Here is a 22,487-nt window from a genome sequence, read left to right as displayed (position 1 = left end):
AAATCAGTAGGTACAACTATGACGGTAAGTTGGAAAACCAGGAAAATGCTCTTTTTCTAGAAGATGGGGCATATTCAGGAAGAACAGGTCACTAACGCTGGAATGCCTACACACTGGGAGAGCTCATAAACTATTTACCAGGCTGTGAGGGTGTAAATAGGATGTTGTTGTCCTGGGGAAGTGGCTTTTAAACTCTTCAGTCTCAAGACCCGTTTGGCCCGAGATGCCTTGCTATTTATGCGGGCTCTATTTGCTAGTATTTACTCCCCTTAAAATTTGCATTGAGCCATTTGTAAAACATTTTGTAAATATTCAATTTTTATTCATTAAAAATAACAAAATATCTAGTACACGTTAACATAAATAATACCCTTCTAGTGAAAATAAAGATGTTTCCCCAAGTAAAAATAGACAGTAAGAAGAATGACACTATTTCACATTCTGAAAATCTTTTACTGCATGCATAAGAGAATAACACATCGTCCTTGTGTCTATTTCTATTATCTTCTATGATACCACACAGCATTGTCTCTGCAAAATGATACTGTATATCAATGAGAGAGTGAAAGTGACAGACAAAGAACAGCTTTATGTGATGAAAACAGGTTTGACTCTATGACTCCTAAAAGAGTTTTCAGCCCACAGATCCCATGCCTATTCTTTGAGAATAGTGGTGTTGGGTTCAGCCTTCAATAGAACACAACTGGTTGCATTTGGTGATAACTGATAAGGGTAAGAGTGAATTAAGGGAACTAATGATCTAAGAAAATTGCAAATTTGCATATTAAGTATCCAGACAATGAAGAAAGATCCACCACACTAAGGAGGGACTTGTCAGTAAAACAATAACAAAAAAGATGATGATAAAGGAAAGTGAACAGTATTAGAAACTCCAAATCCCTGATAGAGACTATCTCCCTGAGTTCTGTCTGTACAGTCCTATCTCTGTCTGGGTGAGCTCCGGTTTATAGGAGTTTCAGTGAGAGTCATGATCGTTAACAGTAAGGACCTACAACTAGCTCATAATTAAAATCAATTTCAATGTTTTGAAAATAGTTTAACGTCTATAAACCAGAAGTACAGGTTGAATATCATGAATCTAAAATTCTAAAACCTGATAAAAACTTTTGAATGCCAACATTGTGCCACAGGTGGAAAATTTCATACCATCAATTTCGTCTTATACATAAAAAGTAATAGTAGTGTTGTATAAAATCATAATCTGATATTATATATCAGATATATATATATATATATATACATATATATTATATAATATGTGAAACATAAATGAATTTCAGGTTTAGATTTGTTTCCTATTCCCAAGAGATCAAAAACATGAAATCTAAATCTAAAATAAGGGAAGCTCAACCTATGCTTATCAAACGTGTAGAGTCAATGACACATTTTGGAGTTATTGTAAGGATACAGTGCTTGTTTTTCTTTGTAACCTTTATAGTCATATGGTTATTTTCTCTGTTAGCAAGAGATATATTAATTATAATTTAATTATTTCAATGTTTGAAGTCAAGATTTATCAAAGTTTATAACCGTAACAGTTTCCACATCTATAGCAATAGTTATAATCTTTACAGAAGCAAAATATTTTTTAGTGTGGGATAGTAAAGTCCTGTATGGGTAGACCTGATATTTAGAAGCTTTCATAGGAAAATAAAGTGGTAGTTTTAACATCACTAATTAAATAATCTGTAATTTTAACTACTTCTTTAGTGTGGTCATTTAAGTGCCATTAGTATTATAACTGCTCTCTGATATTGACATTACATCCTGTAACCCATGATATATAAGAGCTATTTCAAAAAATACCCCTGTAGCAATAATATTTACAAAGTGTCAAGTGTGTTTGCTGAGGTACTAAGATTATATGTGAAGGCCATTGTTAAATAATATAAAACATTTGTAGTTTAATAGTAATAAATATAACAAAAAGTAAGTGTAGTATGTGTTCTGAGTACAGAATAAGCAAGTAGAGTTTTTGGTGAAAATTTTAGCATTACAGTGTGTGTTTTTATATATCTGTTATGCTAATGCATTTGAAGTATCTATGTCCTCTGTGACTAGCGTAAATTGTTTCTGAGTTAGCCTAAGTTAGAGTATCTAACTCAATTCCTATATCTGTGATAGTTATTTCAAAGAGTTATCTGACATAATGCTCCTGCCTTGCTCAGGTCCCAGAACGGGGCCTCTGAGTAGAATCATGGCACAAGAGTAGCATTAGGGCTTTCTCCAACATAAGTCGATACAGTGGAAGAAGGAGTTGCTGCTCTGTCAGGAGAGACAATACTTAGAGCATATGTGGTGCTATCTGTAACATTTCTGGCTTCATCAGTTGCAGGGAAAGATAAGTAATCGGCTGCAGAATTTGCTGTTACCAAATGGTGAGTTTCTGTGTCTGTAAAAGCACTTGTTGCCATGTCTGAGGCTATTGTAGCATCTAGACTAGAAATGTGTGCAGTGCCGCCCATGGCAGTGCTGGGCTGGTTTGCTTCAGAAATATTATGTCTTGTACCTTGTATAGTACTGGTGATGGGACTGTCTGCTGTAGTTTGCATGTAAGAATTTGGAGGGATTGTATCAGAAGTACTTGAATCTGTGGTTTCTGTGTAGAAAATATGTGTAGCCACAGTGGTATTATATGCTGTAATGGCATCTCCAGTAGCTTGAATAGCAGATATATTACCTTGGGTGTATTTATGTGAGGAAGTATCTCTGTTGGGAATAGGAGTGTTAGTCGTGACGTCAATAGGGCTTGTTATATTAGGTATGGTCGTGGTGGCAACATTTGGAGTGGTGTTAGTAATAGTATTTGTAAAGAAAGGGGTAGTTGTGTCAGGAATAATAGTGTTAGTCGGGACATCAGCAGCACTTGTGACATTAGGTGTGGTTGTGATTGTGACATTTGGAGTGGTGTTAGCAGTAGAATTTGTAAAGAAAGGGGTAGTTGTGTCAGGAATAATAGTGTTAGTCGGGACATCAATAGGACTTGTGACATTAGGTGTGGTTGTGATTGTGACATTTGGAGTGGTGTTAGCAGTAGAATTTGTAAAGAAAGGGGTAGTTGTGTCGGGAATAATAGTGTTAGTCGTGGCATGAATAGGACTTGTGGTTGTGGTGAGAATATTTTGAGTGGTGCTAGCGGTAGTATTTGTTAAAAGGGGGGTAGTTGTGTCAGGAATGATAATGTCAGTGGTGACATCAATCGCACTTGTACTATACACGGTAGGTCTGGAAGCAGGACTTGTGGCCTCAGAAGCAGATGGAGGTGGATGAGGACTCATGGGAAAGGCACTTGTAGTAGTTGGAGTAGGGCTTGCTGGATCACCATAAGCCCAAGTAATCTCACTTAATTTTTCCAGGTTAATATTCTTTTCAGTCAATTGAATAGTTAGTTTCTGTCGGATCAAAGAAAATATTGATGTATTAGAACCTCTTCCACATGATATTTTTAAGTCACGCCTAAAAATTATAAATTAACTAAAAGTATACTCATTTTTGTCTTCAAGGTAATAGGATATAATCCCTTTTCAGGTCACATTGGTTCTAATCTGATGAATATGGTGAAATGCTCTGGGTGCAGAACCATGCTCTAAAGTAATATTTCTTCCCAATTCTTGCAAGTTAGAACCACAATGCTCACAAATATTTATAGCTGTGGTTAAGCCCAATGTTTATTATAATCACTTTTTTCTGCCATCGAACCTTAACCATCCTGGTGGCATACTGACTGCATGTCTTCATGATTGTCAACTCCTAATATGTTGTCTGGCACACCATAGATATCTATTGTGCTGTAGAGTTTCCTAGAAAGATGCCATTACAGGATTTTCAACATCTTCTTAATTGGAAACAATTATTGTCACAATAGTTTTCAATGTAATAGTTCCTGAGACTTGTTATGGAATATGTAACTAGAAAAGACCATATGGATATTATTTATTTCAGTGCTTAGAGTGGTCACTTTTCAAAATCCAAGTGCTACTAGGACACTTTTTTTTTCTTTTTAGAACCAGGAACTACAGTTGTCCAGTTTTGCTTTTTCTAAACCATCCCCTGTGGACGTCTGCATCCATATTTATGATTAGTCTCATATTCTGAAGTGGAACTTGGCCATTGTGATTGCTTGTCCATTGATAATACATCTAAATGCCAGTTTAACTTGATTCTGCCATAATGCAATCCCTTTAATAGGTTCCTTATTTTAGGTCACTCTGTTTTGTTAGCCAAATATCTTATACCATAGGTATGATGTATTTATTTGATGATCATCACAGTTCACTCAAAGTTATTTTAGCTCTAAAAGATTCATAAATTTGACCTGAGAGGCACACACTACAAGAAAGAAGAGGGAATCTTCAACTGCTTTATCAAGTTACTCTTTTCTTTGTTTTACTCTCTGAGTAGAAAACTAAGTAAGTATTGTTATGGAGGCTGGGAAACTAACCTTCTCAAACAAAGCATACTTTCTTTGTCAAACATAAGAGAGAGGACATCATCAAACCACTGATCATTGATCTCCAGTCTTCTGGAAAGACCATTCATGCTGGATAAAGGACAACACAATTCAGCCCTCACTTTACAGGAGTGTGTCATAAAAAGGATAACCATTATAAAAATATATGTGCACATAACAATGATAGTAATACTAGTGATAATTTTAGAAAATAAAATTTCCATTTAATAACATCCTTTCAGGCATACCTGATTGAAGGGGTCAGTTGTGAAATTGGTGTCCATGAATTTCTGGTTATTGTAGGTGAAATTGACTTGTGTCACATAAGTAGAAATGACACCCCAAATTTTAATATATCCAACTTTTAGTGGGTTGAAATCATTCAGATACTGATTATGTATTATCTGAATTTTCAAGATGTTCTGTAAGTTATAAAGAGAAAAAACATATTTTACTGTTAATAGACTATGTTCTATATCATAATGTGAAGATGCTTCAGTTTACCTGTTTTTAATTTTTAAGTTTTATTTCAGAGAAAGAGGGGACAGAGAAAGAATGGGTGCATCAGGGTCTCCAGCCGCTGCAAATAAGCTCCAGGTGCATGTACCACTTTATGCATCTGGTTTACATGGGCACTGAAGAATTGAACGTAGGTCCTTTGGCTTTGCTGGCAAGTGCCTTAACCACTAAGCCATTTCTCCAGTCCCAGTTAACTTTTATTGCAGTAGATGTTTTCATTTTTGATGAAATACTTCATGAAGACATGCTTCCTATGTTCTTGCTATGATAAATTTGATGATGTCAGAGTATATCTATGAAATTGTGAAAGTTATTTTATGTGTATTAGTACTAATTCTTATGATAAATTTGAAAATAAAGCATAATCATTTTTGCTTTAAAGTTGAGGATACTAAGGCTTTATGAGATAGGGGGAACCAGGTCCACATAGCTAAATGATGGTATATCCATGTGATGAGTTCAGAAGTTCATATAGGAGAAAAAAAAGTAAATAGCTGATTACTTCTAGACTAGTGATAGTTTGCAGGGATTAGAGGAACTTATCTAAACTATGAACTATTTATATGCCAATACAAGGGTTAAAATTAGGTTAAGCATAGAATGCCATATAATTAAGACCAAGGAAAAATCATTGCAAAAAAAATAGTCATTATGGATGTTAAGAGAAAAGAAAAATAACTACTATGGAAAGAGTAGTCAAAGAAGAATTTAGTAAGAACCTGGGACTTCAGAAGTTGTAGAAGCATAGTAAGATTTAATGTTTTTTTTTAATTTTTTTTTTAATTTTATTTATTTATTTGAGAGCGACAGACACAGGGAGAAAGGCAGATAGAGGGGGAGAGAGAGAATGGGCGCGCCAGGGCTTCCAGCCTCTGCAAACGAACTCCAGACGCGTGCGCCCCTTGTGCATCTGGCCGACGTGGGACCTGGGGAACCGAGCCTCGAACCGGGGTCCTTAGGCTTCACAGGCAAGCTCTTAACCGCTACGCCATCTCTCCAGCCCTTTTTTTAATTTATTTATTTGAGAGCAACAGACACAGAGAGAAAGACAGATAGAGGGAGAGAGAGAGAATGGGCGCGCCAGGGCTTCCAGCCTCTGCAAACGAACTCCAGACGTGTGAGCTCCCTTGTGCATCTGGCTAACGTGGGACCTGGGGAACCGAGCCTCGAACCGGGGTCCTTAGGCTTCACAGGCAAGCGCTTAACCACTAAGCCATCTCTCCAGCTTTATGCAGGAAACATATACAGCACAGGCAATGAAGCCAGATACTTGGAATAGAGAGGCATTCACTGGGTGAGTACAGTGACAGTTGTACCTAGTATTCAGTAAACAGAGAAGTGAGACTGGTTGAATATGCAAGATAAAATTATAATGAATATATGTAATAAACCAAGGAGGTAATGGCGGTAGAGTGATATTATAAATATATCGATTCTGATATTAGCATTAAAAAGAGTAATTAAAAAACACATTTAATTGGCATTATGAAGAATTAACAAGGTCAAGTATAGAGGTGCTTCTCTGAATCCCAGCACAAGAGAGAATGAGGCATGAGTTCAAGGTCTATCTGGGCCACAAAGAAAGTTCAAGGCCAGTCTAGAATAGAAGACTGGGCCTTAACAATAGACAACATAAGGTTTGTAAATAAAATTAAATTGATTGGGCATGCAGAATCAAGGGAGAAAATCATGAAAAATATATGAAACTTGAAGCAAATGGATCAATTGTAACTAGAACATTTTTATTTGGGAGAGCTAATTATTGAATTTTTGGGAACTTAGCAAGCTCTATGAGAGAAGCACAGGTGCCATGTAAACCAGATGTCACCGCTTTCCCCTCTGCACGCGCACACCAAGCTGGCTTAACAGCAGCATTGATAATAGTCTCCCTCAGAAAAAGTTGAGAGTTCCTTTTATCACAGGCCACTGATTCCTAGGAGGAAAAAGCCAACAAATATCATTAGAAGCAAGAATCCGTCTAACCGCACTTTTGAATAACAAAAGCCTATAAAGACAGAAGTTACTTAAGGGCAATTTAATACTTTAGAAAGAAGAAAAAGATGAACTGGGAAGTTCAATAATGAGTTAGTAGGGTTAAAACTGAAATCCATGACTTCTAAAGAAGCAGTTCCACTTACAAATAAATGTTTGGAGATAAAATGATCGTCTTTGAGAATTTACAGATTTAGCTCACAAAGTCTTGCATTTAATCTCGAAGAAGCAATGCACAAGAGCAACTGCATACTATATGACCTGATACTTGTGTCTGTGGTAGTAATTGAATGTCTTAGTTGACTGTGAGATTTATTGTGCCAAATATCTGATACTTGATACACATTCTTAATCCCAGCACTCGGGAGATAGAGGTAGGAGATATCACTGTGAGTTCAAGGCCAGCCTGAGAGTACATAGTGAATTCCAGGTAAGCCTAGGCTAGAGTAAGACCCTATCTCAGAAAGAAAAGATAGGGCTAGGGAGATGGTTCAGTAAGTAAAGACACTCGCCTGCAAAGCCTGCTGGCCCTAGTTTAATATTCTAGCACCCATGTAAAGCCAGATGCACAAAGTGGCACTTGTATCTGGAGTTTGTTTACAGCAACAAGAGGCCCTAGTATGCCAATATTATCTGCATCAAATAAGTAAATAAAGATATTTTTAAAAGAAAATGATTATGTTGTTTTTCTAAAAAGAAGTGGCAGTGATATGACAGCTCATTCCACCCTATATGGGTATAATGCAAACCATTTATGTTATTTTAAATTTTTCTGGTAGTGACTTAAAAAAAATAAACTCTCTGAATTTTAAAGCATATTATATTTAGTCCAGTGTTTCTAAAATATTACTTCAGCATTAATTCAGTATAAAAATACTCATAAGATGTTTGAAACATCTTTATTTAAACTAAGACTTTTGCATATTTTAAATTAAGCTAGTCATATTCTCAAGTGCTTAACAACCACATGAGGCTAGTGGTACCATGTTGCATAGTATAGAGCTCAGTTATGCCCTCAATCCTGGGCACCATATTTTAGGACAAATCTAGATGAACTGGAGTTCTATTGGGATAATCAGATCTCCAAACAAGCATATGCACAAAACAGGAAATGTGAGGTCAGCTAGGAGGCAGGTAGCTCTAAGCGAAGATAGAAGGAATATGTAACAAACATCTTCAAATATTTAAAGTGTTCTTTATTTAAAAAAAAGGGGGGGGAATAGATTTATCCTATAATGTTTCTTATCCCAAATTAATAGATTAAAAAAATTAAATAGCTAATTCTAGATTTGATACAATGATTTTTCTACTTTGCACATTAGAAATAGATTATACAAGGAATCATTCAACATGCAATGGCCAATGATAGCGTTATCATCGCCTCCATTAATCCTCCATATATATCCTTTTCCATGGAATTTTTATAACTCTGCCTGTCTGCATGAGACATGCTGCTCCTTCTCTGCCTCTGTGTCTGCTTTGCTGATGAGAAGTTTGTAAACTTGATACACAACCCAATGCTCATGCATTTCCATTTCTATTTTCACCTTCTTTCATAATCATGAAATCTGACATTCCTACAAGGTCATTTTAGCTCGTCTTCAGGTCAGATGAACCAGATATACAGGCCTGTAAGGACATAAGATACGAAAGGATGGGCCAAGCTCATCCAAGCAGGGTCACAGAGTGATAGTCTCTTTGCCGACACATGTGAGCCAGCCACATTCAACCAGTGAGTCCCAGATCATCTGCACCCTGTGCGATCAGGACCTGCTGCTGCAAGCCACTGAGCTTGTTAGTGGTGCATGATTGTTGTACAGTAGGGTGTTTATTTGATAAGTATACTACAATTTTTATCAGCTAGAAAGAATCCTCATCCCTAGAAATAACATATTTAAGAATTCTTAGCTGGGCGTGGTGGCGCACGCCTTTAATCCCAGCACTTGGGAGGCAGAGGTAGGAGGATCACTGTGAGTTCGAGGCCACCCTGAGACTACATAGTGAATTCCAGGTCAGCTTGGGCTAGAGTGAGACCCTACCTCAAAAAACCAAAAAAAAAAAAAAAAAGAATTCTTTCTTCCCCAGGGAACTATAGGCTACAAGTTGCTTTTTTCCAGAGTGATGATATACTAGAAAATTGCCAAAGTAAAGACCGCCCTTTCCTTATTTTAATGTCAACAAATATGAATGAGGAAAGTAAAGACAGGAAGGATGTCTTCTTCAAATATGAGATATCGTATACTTACATAGTTCATGCTTAATTCGTGGCTGACTGGAAAAGTGCTTATAAAACTCAATAGGAAGACTTACTTGTGCTGCTGTGAAGTTAGCCAAAAAATAGTTTCCACTTTCATAGCTACCTGCAGACAAAAGGAAGAGCAAACATTCCCTCAGTTATTGTCAATAATCTTAGAACTATTTTGAGTAGATCACAATTACAGACCAGAATATTTATCACCTTCCTGAGAAGAAATAAAGATATTAACTGAGGACTTGGCTAATATGCATAAGGTCTTTCATTTGATCTTCAGCACTCAAAAACAAAAAGCAGTGAATGAGCCATATTTCATGCCAGGTTATGCAAAAGGGTGTGAGTTAAAGGAGGTATGGAGAGAAAAAGGGGTCATGAGGGGTGACAAATACAAGACAATCTAGTTAAACTAAGAACAAATGCCATTGGTGCACGTGCAGGTGGCGGGTTAACTATTCTGTACTGATTCAGCAAATGCATAGACATAATAATTCTGTACCAGCTATGATGACAAAGGCCAAAGCACAGGGATGGGTTTACAGACTCAGGCTCCCAAGCCAGAGAAACATGGATTCAAATTCCATTTCTTGTACTTTAGCAGCTGTACAATCACAACCAAGTCATTTATCAGTTACCATCTACAGAAAAGATATATAATGAGATACAATAACATGTGCTTAATGGACATAGTACATAACATTTGATTGTATAAAATAAATGCTCCCACATGCACTGCCTTCTGAGGCTGGAAAAAAGGTGCTCAAGCTTTGTGAACTATCATCATCAAAGCCATCATCATCTTTATCTTTGTTAATCTTCTTCCTCTGTTATTAGCTAGAGGTTTTAAGCCCTCCTGCATTTTCAGAGTTTGCTCCATCGTATACCTCCTTTGCCCTCTGTTTTTCCAGACTGTAACTGTGGCTCTAGAGTCACTGCACACAGATGGACCCTGTACTCAATTATAGCAAGCCACTATCACCTCTTCCTTTTATTGCCATATACCTCAGAGAGCTAGCCTTTGTTTTTAATGTCTGGAAATTCAAGTCAAAATTCAGTCTTATATCTGCTGTACTTTATCCTCATTGAATTTGATCTTTTCTAAGTCCCAAGTGATACAGAATATTATTCATGGTATTTGGGATTTTTAGTCCCCACTTATTCATAAGGAATGTATGCCAAGACACTTAGTGGGGTCATGAAACCTGTATGCAGTGCTTCTTTTTCAATATCCATATGTACCTATGATTAAAGTGTGAAAAAGAAATAAAACACTTGCTTATTGCTGACAACAATCTAGCCACATTAGAAAGAAAAGGTATCAGTTTCTTCAAAAGTTAAGCATACACTTATATGACCCAGGTCAGCAATTCTACTTCCAGGTTTTCATCCATGAAAAAACTGAAAACAGGTTATCACAAAATGACTTATACACAAGTAATTATGGTAAATTTATGCATAATAATTCCAGAAACTGAACTAATTGTGATATCCACAAAATAAAACTTAATTCGAGAAGGAAAATGCCTTTTACCCAAAAAGAAAAAATGACTTTAAAACCATGTTACAAAACTGGGCATGGTGGCACACACTTTTAATCCCAGCACTCAGGAAGCAGAGGTAAGAAGATCTCTGTGAGTTTGAGGCCACCTTGAGACTACATAGTGAATTCCAGGTCAGTCAGAGCTAGAGTGAAACCCTACCTTGAAAAACCAAAAGGAAAAAAAAAAAAGTATGTTACTAAGAAAAAAGCTAAAAATAGAGTATTCACTTCCTGAATCTACTGAATAAAAGCCAAGAGAGTTTGAATGTATAGTGACTGTGGTGGTTTGGTTCAGGTGTCCCCCATAAACTTAGGTGTTCTGAATGCTAGGTTCCCAGCTGATGGAGATTTGGGAATTAATGCCTCCTGGAGGAAGTGTATATTTGGGGCCTGGCTTATGGGTATTAAAGCCAGTTTCCCCTTGCCAGTGTTTGGCACACCCTCCTGTTGCTGTGGTCCACCTTCTGTTGGCCAGGGGGTGATGTCCACCTCTGCTCATGTCATCGTTTTCCCCTGCCATCGTGAAGCTTCCCCTTGAGCCTGTAAGCCAAAATAAATCTCTTTTTCCCAGAAGCTGCTCTTTGTTGGGTGATTTCTAACAGCAATGCGAACCGGGCTGCAACAGTGACAGAAAGCAGAAGGGTCTTCAGGGATTTTCAGAGATTGAGATTGGGGAAAGTTAAGTGAAAAGAAGAAAACAGGGAGTTTTTGAGGTGAACAAAAAAATCCTATCTTGTGATAATGGTGGTGATTGTCCAACTGCACAAATTCATCAAACTTATAGCTCTGTATTCTTAAAATGAATACATTTTATTTATGTAATATAATGATAAAAAACAATTAACTTTCCTTAGTAATGCATTCTATGGAAATAACCCAAAATGCCAACAAAGGCTAATACTCACAATATCATTTACAACAAAAAAATTGAAAATATAATTTACAAAGAACAGTTATAGTTAGATGAATTTTGGCATATATTCTGGATGGAATGTGATCATCTTAATGTTGCTCATAGGGAGTGCATCATAACATCCGGACATATGTCTGTCCTTTTGTAAAGTGAAAACAAACTGGGTTTACACATTATATTTGTCATGTTTTCTGGTACATAAAAACATTAGCATTTTCATAAGTAATTTGAAAGCAAAAGACAATATAACAAAAATATTAAACATGGTTGTGTATTCTAAGTTTCTGTGTTTAGAGATTTTAAAAGTAACTATTTTATCAGTGAGAATTAAGAAAACCAAAAAGAAACCTTTAGATATACTAGTATTGAACAATAGGCTATAATTTCAGAGAATTGGGCATCTTTCAAGATCCTAATGTTCTGAATGAAAATAATAGAGAAAGTGAGATCTGGTTGGTAACAGTGTGCCAGTGTTCTATAGAAATGCCCAGGGAAGGGGGTGCCCAGATTATAATGTCAGACACCAGTGAGCTAAGGAGAATGAGTGTGTCCTTACATCAGAAATAGAAAGTACACATGGTATGAAACATCCTTTTGCGTACACTTAGTTCCCAACTTTTGTGTCACCAAGAAAGTTTCCAGGCTCTCATTCATTTCCTGAGTGAGTCTTATGAGAAACAAGGTGCCTGGACCTGATGGTTAGCCTAACTGCAGCACCATATCCACACCCAATGGAGAAGGAGTTCAGTCTTCTTGGTATTTGTATCCACAGTTGTATCAGAGTGAGAAAGTTCTGTGGGGATAGATCTGGCTAAATCCGTAACACAAGGCTCCTTATCCTACAAAATGGGGCCATACCTGTTCTGTAATAATTTGCAGTGTTATGTGCATGAACAAAAGTCAACATTGCAAAACTTCTCCCAACACCACTGGCCTTACCAGCAATAGTCAACGTGAAGATGGGTTTTCAGCCCCACTGACTATATTGTGGGTGTCTAGGGTACGCCTTTTCTGAATGATCTTACAGGGGTTGTTGGACATTCATACTCACCAATGCTTTGTCCATCATCCCAAAACAGCTGACCTTCAGCCTTCCCATTGTCATCCAAAGCAACAGTCAATCCCATAAAATTTTGTCGACTATAAAAACAGAAGTTATTTTTCATTGGATTGTAGGTTGTAAGAATGGACAACATTTTCTGTTGAAAGTATTCCTTGTCCATAAATATAATCAGTTTATTTTATATGCACATAAGGGTAAAAACTAGAGTAATATAAAATATTATATACCTAAAGGTCAGTGAAGAGCTGCAGTGGAATCCAAGCAGTTAAAGGCACTTACTTGGAAGGCCTTCCAGCCAAGCTTCAATTCCACATACCCACGTAAAGCCAGATGCACAAAGTGGAGCATGCATCTGAAGTTGGTTTACAGTGGCAAGAGTCCCTGGCATGCCCATGCCCTCTCTCTCTCTGGCTCTCTCTTTCTCTCCTCTCTCTCTCTCCAGCTCACTCTTTCATACTCTTTCTCAAATAAGTATATAAAAGCTGGATGTGGTGGCACACGCCTTTAATTCCAGGAGGCAGAGGTAGGAGGATCACTGTGAGTTCAAGGCCACCCTGACTCCCTAGTGAATTCCAGGTCAGCCTGAGCTACACTGAGACCCTACCTCTAAAAACAAACAAACAAACAAAAGACTAAATAAGTATATAAATAAATAAATTTTAAAATCAATGGAAACCATTTGGAAGTTGAACATTTTGATTCACTTCAACTTTCAAAAATCAAATATGTATATTTTCTAATAGACCTGTCATAGTAGTATGATGTGACATGATTTCATTAACAAGAAAATCTAAACACAAATAAGATTTCAATACCTATCAGGTTGCTACAGAATACAATACAAAATTGGCATTCACCGCCTTTAATGATCTCATTAACCTGCCTTTATTTTATCCTTTCCCTTTCCTAAGTGCCAGTTAAGCTAAGGGATTTACTATTTCCAAGATCCAATTCATTTTTTCCCTTTCGTTCTTTAGTCCGCCCATAACTTCTCTCCTTGTCTTTATGCATATAAGTCCTATTGATTATTTTTCAATCTCAAAACCCTCTTTTGAGTAAAACTGTGCTTCTCATCACATGCAGAAAGCAAACCATCCTTCCAAAATATTGTTATTATGTCACTCTAAACATAGCATACTCTATGAATGAGTTTGTGTGCATTGTGTGTGTGTGTGTGTGTGCGTGTGTGTAATTGTGAGGTTATGTGTGTATTTGTGTGGTGTGAAATCTCTTTGCATTGACTAAAGTAGGCATGAGAACAAGTGCTATACCCTATACCCTTGTGTAGCCCCTGTGAGCCCAGATACTCACTAGTATTCCTTGTTTGTATGGAGAAGGAAAAAGAAATATGTATGTGGCCCCAGAACAATGTTTGTTCAGGAACATTTTACTCTTGACACAGCCCTACAGATAGAAGCTTTTCTCAGGATTGACTTCCTCCTTATCCTATCAAAAGGCACCCCTCACAGGATTTAACCAAAGAAACCCCTCCACCGTTTGTCTCAGTTATCCACACAGCCGGGAGAAGGGTATGACAGCTTTCAGATGCCTCATCATGGCAAAGCAAGGTCACCAAACCATGTCCCTTCTTACCTGGAATGAGTGTTCATTCCAGGTTCTTGCCAAGGCAGAATGTAACCTCCTCTGACATGAAGGTTGATATGGTCCAGAGGAGCCTTCAGGATTTTATTCTCACCTCTAGATTGTTGGCCAAGTTCCTAGAAGGAAAAAAATATAGACAAGGCATTGCAACAGATAGATTAAATTGACAGATGCTTTATCAAACGTCATTCCTTTCTATGGGAGCATAATGGGAAATCAACAAAACACCATCGACTTTAAGAGGCAAAAAAATCTTTGGTTTCTACTTTAAGACTCTGAAAACCTAGTGTTACTTTGTGTATCTCCAGAAACGGTTTTCAGTGGGCATCAGTAAGATATAGGAGCTCAGATGTTAGCCATCATTTCATGCCTACCCTCATCTATACAGACCTTGCTCAGAATGAACATGTTGAAAATTATTGCTTCATGAGCTAGGGAGCCTGGGGAAAGCTGTAACTCCATCTCTAGCCTGCATAGGGCAGTCTGGGGCTTCATAAAAACATTCCAACTTACTGTGCTGTAATCATACCAAAGGGCTTTGGGGAAATAAGCAGTGATCTCAAAAGTATCCTGAAACATAAAAAAAAAGAAACATAAAATCAACATGTAAGTATGAACATTCCAACAAGGAGATCATATTGGCTTTTAAAATACTTTCTGTATGCTTAATAAGAATAAATAAGAATGTATTTTTTAATGATAACAAGAATTTGAGAGATTATTGTTCAGGGAACTTCCAGGAAAATCTTCAAATACACACGCAAAAATAATTTAAGTAAATTGTAAAAGGTATAAGTGTACAAAATGCCTACATGAGTGTTATAGAATTTATATTTGTGAAGATCTTGGAAAAAAATCTTCTTTTGATGTCTTAGGATATCATTTTATAGGTGTGGAGCGATGGCTCAGCCGCCAAATCTGCTTAATTGCAAAGCCTATCAGCACAGGTTCAATTGCCCTCATAAATCCAGAGGCAAAAAGGGGTGTATACATCTGGAATTGAATGGCAAGGCTCACTGGGAGACTCATGCACAACACACACACACACACACACACTCCACCCATACACATAAATAATGAACAAAGTCATCTTAAAAACAATGAAACGAACAAAAATATCTTTAAAATTCTTTTTGTGACTATAGATTATGTAACTGTATGACTTCTGATCTATGACGCAAAACTCACTTTTTCCAGAACAGGGCTGATCATGATGGCCGGGCCCAACATGAACTGGCGATCTATATCCCATGTTACGCTGTCATCTATGAACCTGGAAGAGTGAATACAAAAAGCTGACCCATACCCCTCCCGCTATCACAAAGGATGACTTACAAGACATTCCCAGGCCCACTGCTTGGGGAAAGAGGCAGCACTCACTCGTGGAGAAGCGGGCGGACGACAGTGCTGCCTTCAGTGTGAGCTCTGTGCACCAGAGTGTAGAGATAAGGAAGCAGGGTGTATCTGGTCTGCAGGACTTTTCTTGAGTACGCCTCAAAGGTTGAATTCCAGGCCACAGGATCTTGTCTCTAGAGAGGTGGGGGAACAGATATACACCGTCTTTCTACATCTTTTCTACACTCCATTCTAGTGACCTCAGAAAAGGCTAGCTGAACCCTTACTTACTCCATACATAGTTTGCATATCACTTCTCTCTTCATTTCTAACCTGCCCTTTCCCCGACCACTACCACCTATAGAACTACAGCCAGTGGTCCATGTCTTTCGCTGATACCCAGGTCCCCTGCGCCATCTCACTTTGGCCTTGTGTATGCATACACTCTTATCAGCCAGTCTCTATGCAGCACGGATACATCAAGGATGCTTGAGTAACAGACAAATTCGATATTCTTTAAAGCAAAGGAGACTTCTTGGATTTTAATTCCTTGGGTGAGCCAAGAACCTTATCTCCACCTGGCAATAAGGTCCCTAGTAGATGAGGGAAATTCTGTATTTTTAAGTTATTGATAACTCTGGAGTCATGAAATTTCATGGATGTTCCAAGACGTGGAGGCCCTGGTGATCTGAAGTTTGTGTGACAGAGGGGCAGCGTGAAGACAGCAGCCTCACCCTGGTCCCGATGGTGTTGTGGTTTCTGGCAAGTGGATAAAAGGCTCCCAGCTGCATCCAGCGAACACACATCTCATACTCAGCATCCCCAAGGAAGCCACAGATGTCTGCTCCTGTCTGAGAGGATGAAAAATCAGAGCAGGGACAACATTCTTTTAGGATGGAGACATTGAAATCTGGTACTTAGCACTGGCCTCTATGTCACTTACATAGGGTATTCCAAAGAGACTGAACTCCATCATCCCTGCAGTGATACAAGATAGCCGTGTTAGACAGAGAAGACACTGGGTAGGAGAGAAAAGATTTGACTTGTTTTTTTTTTATTGCATTTAAAGCTCTTCACAATTTGTGATTAAATTATGGGTATGAATTAAAAAGTATACCCCACAGAGAAGTCAACTTCATTTATTTATATACTTATATTTTATTTATTTATTTTTGCTTTTTGTTTTTTTCTTGGTAGGGTCTCACTGCCTCAGGGCGTCCTCGAAATCATGGCTATACTCCTGCCTCTGCCTCCTGAGTGCTGCTGGGATTAAAGGCGTGCGCCACCACGCCTGGCTTCAACTTCATTTATTTTATTGCCCAAACTAGATGATAATTGTAGCTGAATAGCATAGGCTTCAGTACTCCTCCCACAATCATCAGAGGCCCAGGGAACAGCCCACACACCGACGATGGATTTGCCCAGCTGGTCCCACGCAGCCATGTTGTCTCCCAGCCAGTGTCCCGCCCAGCGGCCAGAAGAGGGGAAGGTGGAGCGCGTGATGACGATCCCTCTCTCTCCTGTCACCTCCTGCACCGCTCTGGTTGGGGGAGACAAGGAAGTAAATTTGAAGATAGACAGTGGAGAGCTGCATTACAGAAAGCAGCTGCAGCTCGTGGCATGAGTTAACCATGCTATTTCACTAGACGTTCAAGACTTTCCGGGGAAGAAGCTACTACCAAAAGTGATATGCGGGCTGGAGAGATGGCTTAGCGGTTAAGGCGTTTGCCTGCAGAGCCAAAGGATTCCGGTTCGACTCTCCAGGACCCACGTAAGCCAGATGCACAAGGAGACGCATGCGTCTGGAGTTCGTTTGCAGTGGCTGGAGGCCCTGGTGCACCCATTCTCTCTCTCTACCTGCCTCTTTTTCTCTCCCTCAAATAAATAAAAATAAAGTTTTTTTTTTAAAGTGATATTAATCCCTACCAATTTCATAGCAGTGCATAAATCCTGTAAAGTGAGGATTTAAGTTTTCATATGTGTATCTATGTGCAGTGGGTGTGTAGGTCTGTGTATATGGGTGCGTGTGTGTGTGCTCTCATGCATGGGCACACGTGTATGCATGTGGATGCCCAAAGTCAACATCTGTGTCTTCCTCAATTGTCCTTTATCTCATTTTTTTTTTTTTTTTTTGAGACAAGGTCTCCCACTGAACATGGAGCTCAACAAGCAAGTGAATCCAGAAAGCCCTAGAGAGCCTCCTGCCCTCAAGTCCACAGCTCTGGGATCCTAGGTATGTGGCATCATATAGTCTTTTATGTGATGCAGAGGATCCTAATCCAGGTTCGAATGACTACATGGCAAGTCCTTTACCCACTGACCCATCCCCAGCCCTAGGATTTCATTTTCAAAAACTCTAATTAACTGGTTATCTGTGTGGAGATTAGAGGAGGGCTAGAGTGAGCAGGGCAACAGATATTTATGAAACAATCCCTGTATCTCAAGAGTCCATTGGTCGCATGTGCCTTTCAACATCCTCATGAAGAGGGCTTCCTTGCACTCCTTTTGCTGTTAGGAAACCAACACTTGGGGAAATTAGATAACTTACCAAAGATCATTTAAAGAACAAGAAGGTAGACGTAGGATCAGTGTATGAACTTTTTGATATTATTCCGTCTACTTGCTATACTTTATTTTTTAAAAATTTTTTGTTTATTATTTATTTACTTGAGAGTGACAGACAGAGAAAGAGAAAGAGGGGGAGAGAGAGAGAGAGAGAGAGAGAGAGAGAGAGAGAATAGGCATGCCAGGGCCTCCAGCCACTGCAAACGAACTCCAGACACGTGTGCCCCCTTGTGCATCTGGCTAACGTGGGTCCTGGGGAATTGAGCCTTGAATCGGGGTCCTTAGGCTTCACAGGCAAGCGCTTAACCACTAAGCCATCTCTCCAGCCCTACTAGCTATACTTTAAAAAGCAAGATATGGTGGCTGGAGAGATGGCTTAGCAATTAAGGTTGCCTGTGAAGCTTAAGGACCTAGGTTCGATTCCCTAGTACCCAAGTAAGCCAGATACACAAGGTAGAAAATGCATCTGAAGTTCATTTGGAGTGGCTAGAGGCCCTGGCTTGTACATTCTCTATTTGCCTCTTTCTCTCTTAAATAAGTAATTAAATTTTTTTAAAAGCAAGATGTTGTTTGTAAACACAGGCAAAGGTCTTTGATTATTTCTGTAAAGAATACAGATCATATATATGCATCCATAATCAGAAATTAAAAACAACTATGGGTGAGAGAAAAATCAATGGAGCTAAAGGGGAGGTCTGTTAAAAGATCCAAGTATGCTTTCAATTCAAATGTGTGGTAAAGAAAGCATCCCACATCAGTAGACACAGATGAGCAATCCCATACTCTGAGCACTCTGATCAACATGATCCCTCAAGGCTGGCTAAGGAAGATAGTTTCAAGAGAAGGAATCAAAGTCACTCAGTGCTCAAAGATAAACAGCAAGCAAGACATGATCCCCACCCTCAACAAAGTGTGTAGAAGTGAGAAACATTAAAAGGCGAGTCATTCTAAAACATCTCTATTTAACAGAATAGAGAGAGTAGGGAGGGATGGGCCAGTCTAACTATTTTACATGAAGGAAATGTATTAAAGCTGGACTTATTTATACATGATGAGAGGTTAGCCCAGTCAAAATCTGGTTGTCAAGAACATATGGCTGGCCAAGTGAGAAATATGAAATTGTGTAAGAAGAAGTTGGGTTGGAGGGATGGCTTAGTGGTTAAGGCATTTGCCTGCAAAGCCAAAGGACCCAGATTCAATTCCCCAGGACCCATGTTAGCCAGAGGCACAAGGGGACACATGAGTCTGGAGTTGGTTTGCAGTGACTGCAGGCCCTGGAGAACCCATTCTCTCTCTCTCTCTCTTTCTCTCAACCTGCCAAATAAATAAATAAATGAAAAATACTTTAAAAAAAGAAGTAAAAAAAAGTCTATGATCATGCACATATACAACTCTTTCCAAAAGTGTACTATAGATATAAAGACAACAGAGAGTTTGGATCATGGTTTAAGAATATGGGTCAAGTCAGAAAGACCAGTTCATATGCTGATATAAGGGAATAAGATAAAAATGTTAAATTTTGTTAAGTGCTTATGGATGGTCAAGTATCTGTGAATTCATTTAATCATTTATTTATTTTTATTTTATTTATTTTTTTTTGTTTTTGTTTTTTCAAGGTAGGGTATCACTCTAGCCCAGGCTGACCTGGAATTCATTATGTAGTCTCTGGGTGGCCTCAAACTCATGGCAATCCTCCTACCTCTGCCTCCCAAGTGCTAGGATCAAAGGCGTTTGCCACAACACCTAGCTATTTAATCATTTATTGTTCATTATAGTAGTAGATGCTTATGACATTCTCAGTTTGAGAAAAAGTTTAGGTAGTAAATGGCATTACATTTGTGAAACACTGATCTAAATACAAGGCCCAAATTCTTTTTTTTTAATATATTTTTTGTTCATTTATTTATTTATTTATTTGAGAGTGACAGACACAGAGAGAAAGACAGATAGAGGGAGAGAGATAGAATGGGCGAGCCAGGGCTTCCAGCCACTGCAAACGAACTCCAGACGCGTGCGCCCCCTTGTGCATCTGGCTAACGTGGGACCTGGGAGACCGAGCCTCAAACCGGGGTCCTTAGGCTTCACAGGCAAGCGCTTAACCACTAAGCCATCTCTCCAGCCCAAGGCCCAAATTCTTAATCAATCCATCTGTAGAGAGGACAAAAGAACAGCTGGATATCTCTATGCAAAAGAATGAAATAGAAGTCTTAATTCATACCATCACTCACACAGAGACTAATTAAGCAAAAATGGATCATAGATCTCCGTGTCATGGTTAAGACTATAAAACTCTTAAAAGGAAACAGAAGCAAATCTACATGTCCTGGAACTAGTTTTTGTATATGGCACCAAAACTGTAGGTGACAAATAATTAGTAAATAATTGAAAATCATACTTCTTCAAAATATCAAAAAATTGTATTTTATATCAAGGGGAAGAGGGGGCATAAAGAATGTAAGAGCATGAGGGTGGGGAGAGGGGCTGAGGAACGTGGTCCTGTGGCCTTGGTGAGGCTTTCAGCATTCATGAATGCAGGGCCACTGTGGTTTCCTGAACCAGACCTGCAGGAGCTTGGGCCCCTCAGTGTCCCCTTGGGATGGAGGGTTAGCTCATGAAACTCCACCCATTGCTAAGGATCTACATGCAGCTAAGGACTGCTGGGGTGAGGGGGACATTTTCTTTAGTAGTGTTAAGTGCCAGTAATTAAATTGCTCATTCTCTAGTAAATAACCATCTACCCATGCTCAGGCAAACAATACTAATTAAATGTACTGAGTGACCAAAAAAAGAAAAGACATGAAAGTAGGAGGAAGGAAGTTGGAAAGAAAGGGTCCAGAGGGAATGAGAGGGGAGAAGAGAAGGCGATGGAGGTTAATATGTCAAAATATATTACGTACATGTATGGAATTGTCAAAAATAATTCATTTAAAAATATATTTGAAAGGGCATTATCATGGAAGCAAAAAGACAGCCTACTGAATAACAGGATATGTTCATAAATAATATATCGAATAAGGAATTTATATTTGGAATATATAAACATTTGCAAATAACATTCTGACATCATATGTTGATGACGGCCACACAGTTCTGTGGATATACTACACCACCTAATTCCTCACTTTAAATAGGTGAGCTCAGCCATTTAAGGGATAAAAGTTCTTAGAAGCATTATGCTCGGGCAACCAGGCCAAACGTTTTGAAATTCATCCACTTAAGTGGCCTCATATAGCTACAAACACAATATAAATATGAAACAAAAAAAAGCAACAATATAGAACATGATCTTTGCTGCCAAAAACCAAAACATACTCACTCATAGGTGGGCCTGGTCTGGGACCACCCGTACAGGCTGTGCACGTCATAGTGCCGCACCCGCGAGCCGTCAGGCAGGATCTGCTCGCTCTCCATGCACAGAGTCTTGCTGCTCAGGCCCCTGTCCCTGCCCTCCACGTCTGAGGAGAAACGGAGTTATTTCCCAAACAACTTGATCTGCATGATAGCTAGACAGGCTCATCATTTCAGCATCTTTATTCCATTAAACACCCTTGTTACCAGTAACTGGCCCAATTTCCTGCATTGTTTTAATATTCAAAAGGAACATCCCATGGCGTAGTAGTTCATAAAGACTTAGAAGACTATATCCGCTGTGTAAGCATCTTTCTCTTTGCTCCAGCTCTTACTTAATGTGTTGCTAGACTGTCTGCAGGCATGACAAACTTTTTGGCTGTTAGGACTGTCTTCCACTAGATGGTAATGTTGTCAAGGGAATATGTCTTGTTTCAGTCAATCCTGAATGGATATTTCTAAATCTTTTGGATAAATATTAATTTAAAGAAGGAATGACCAGAGTATTTTATGAATGGATGAAAGGAAGAGGGGGGGGGAGAAAAGAGAGAGGGGTTAGAGAGAAAGAAAGAGAGAGAGACACCACTGGATCCCCTTGCAGTGATATAGACATCAAGAAACTTGGGCTCTGGATTCTGTTTTATAAATGATTGGTGTGGTATGATTTTAGGAAATAGCTTCATTCCTTGAGCCTTTTTGTGAGAAAAGGATCAATATTCTGCATTCTCTTTGATCTCAACCTATTTTAGTTTCTACTGCAGTATAACCAAGGACCTACCATGAAGTGTTTGAACATGAGCTGTGAGTTCAAGGGCCAGGTTTTCATTCTCTAATCAAAAGTCTCTCAGTATATGGAGGTAAGAATGGGTATATTTGTGTATAGGTTCA

At 38.7% G+C, this 22,487-nt stretch overlaps 1 protein-coding gene across 1 annotated transcript in view; it reads right to left on the bottom strand.

The window, feature by feature from the left end:
• Nucleotides 1–4,525: 4,525 nt before the first annotated feature.
• The window catches only part of Mgam (maltase-glucoamylase), a 256,817-nt gene continuing 238,855 nt past the window's right edge, over nucleotides 4,526–22,487 (bottom strand). The window contains exons 129-140 of the mRNA XM_045160081.1: nucleotides 21,568–21,706; nucleotides 17,093–17,226; nucleotides 16,630–16,664; nucleotides 16,421–16,537; nucleotides 15,732–15,880; nucleotides 15,540–15,624; nucleotides 14,865–14,921; nucleotides 14,343–14,467; nucleotides 12,738–12,826; nucleotides 9,293–9,342; nucleotides 4,720–4,893; nucleotides 4,526–4,561 (exon numbers count right to left, since the gene is read on the bottom strand). Coding sequence (XP_045016016.1) covers nucleotides 4,526–4,561; nucleotides 4,720–4,893; nucleotides 9,293–9,342; nucleotides 12,738–12,826; nucleotides 14,343–14,467; nucleotides 14,865–14,921; nucleotides 15,540–15,624; nucleotides 15,732–15,880; nucleotides 16,421–16,537; nucleotides 16,630–16,664; nucleotides 17,093–17,226; nucleotides 21,568–21,706 — 1,190 coding nt within the window. The remainder of the gene's footprint in view (nucleotides 4,562–4,719; nucleotides 4,894–9,292; nucleotides 9,343–12,737; nucleotides 12,827–14,342; nucleotides 14,468–14,864; nucleotides 14,922–15,539; nucleotides 15,625–15,731; nucleotides 15,881–16,420; nucleotides 16,538–16,629; nucleotides 16,665–17,092; nucleotides 17,227–21,567; nucleotides 21,707–22,487) is intronic.

This window comes from Jaculus jaculus, chromosome 10 (assembly GCF_020740685.1).
Source record: "Jaculus jaculus isolate mJacJac1 chromosome 10, mJacJac1.mat.Y.cur, whole genome shotgun sequence".
NCBI lineage: Eukaryota > Metazoa > Chordata > Mammalia > Rodentia > Dipodidae > Jaculus > Jaculus jaculus.
This window is presented reverse-complemented; position numbering and strand designations above follow the sequence as displayed.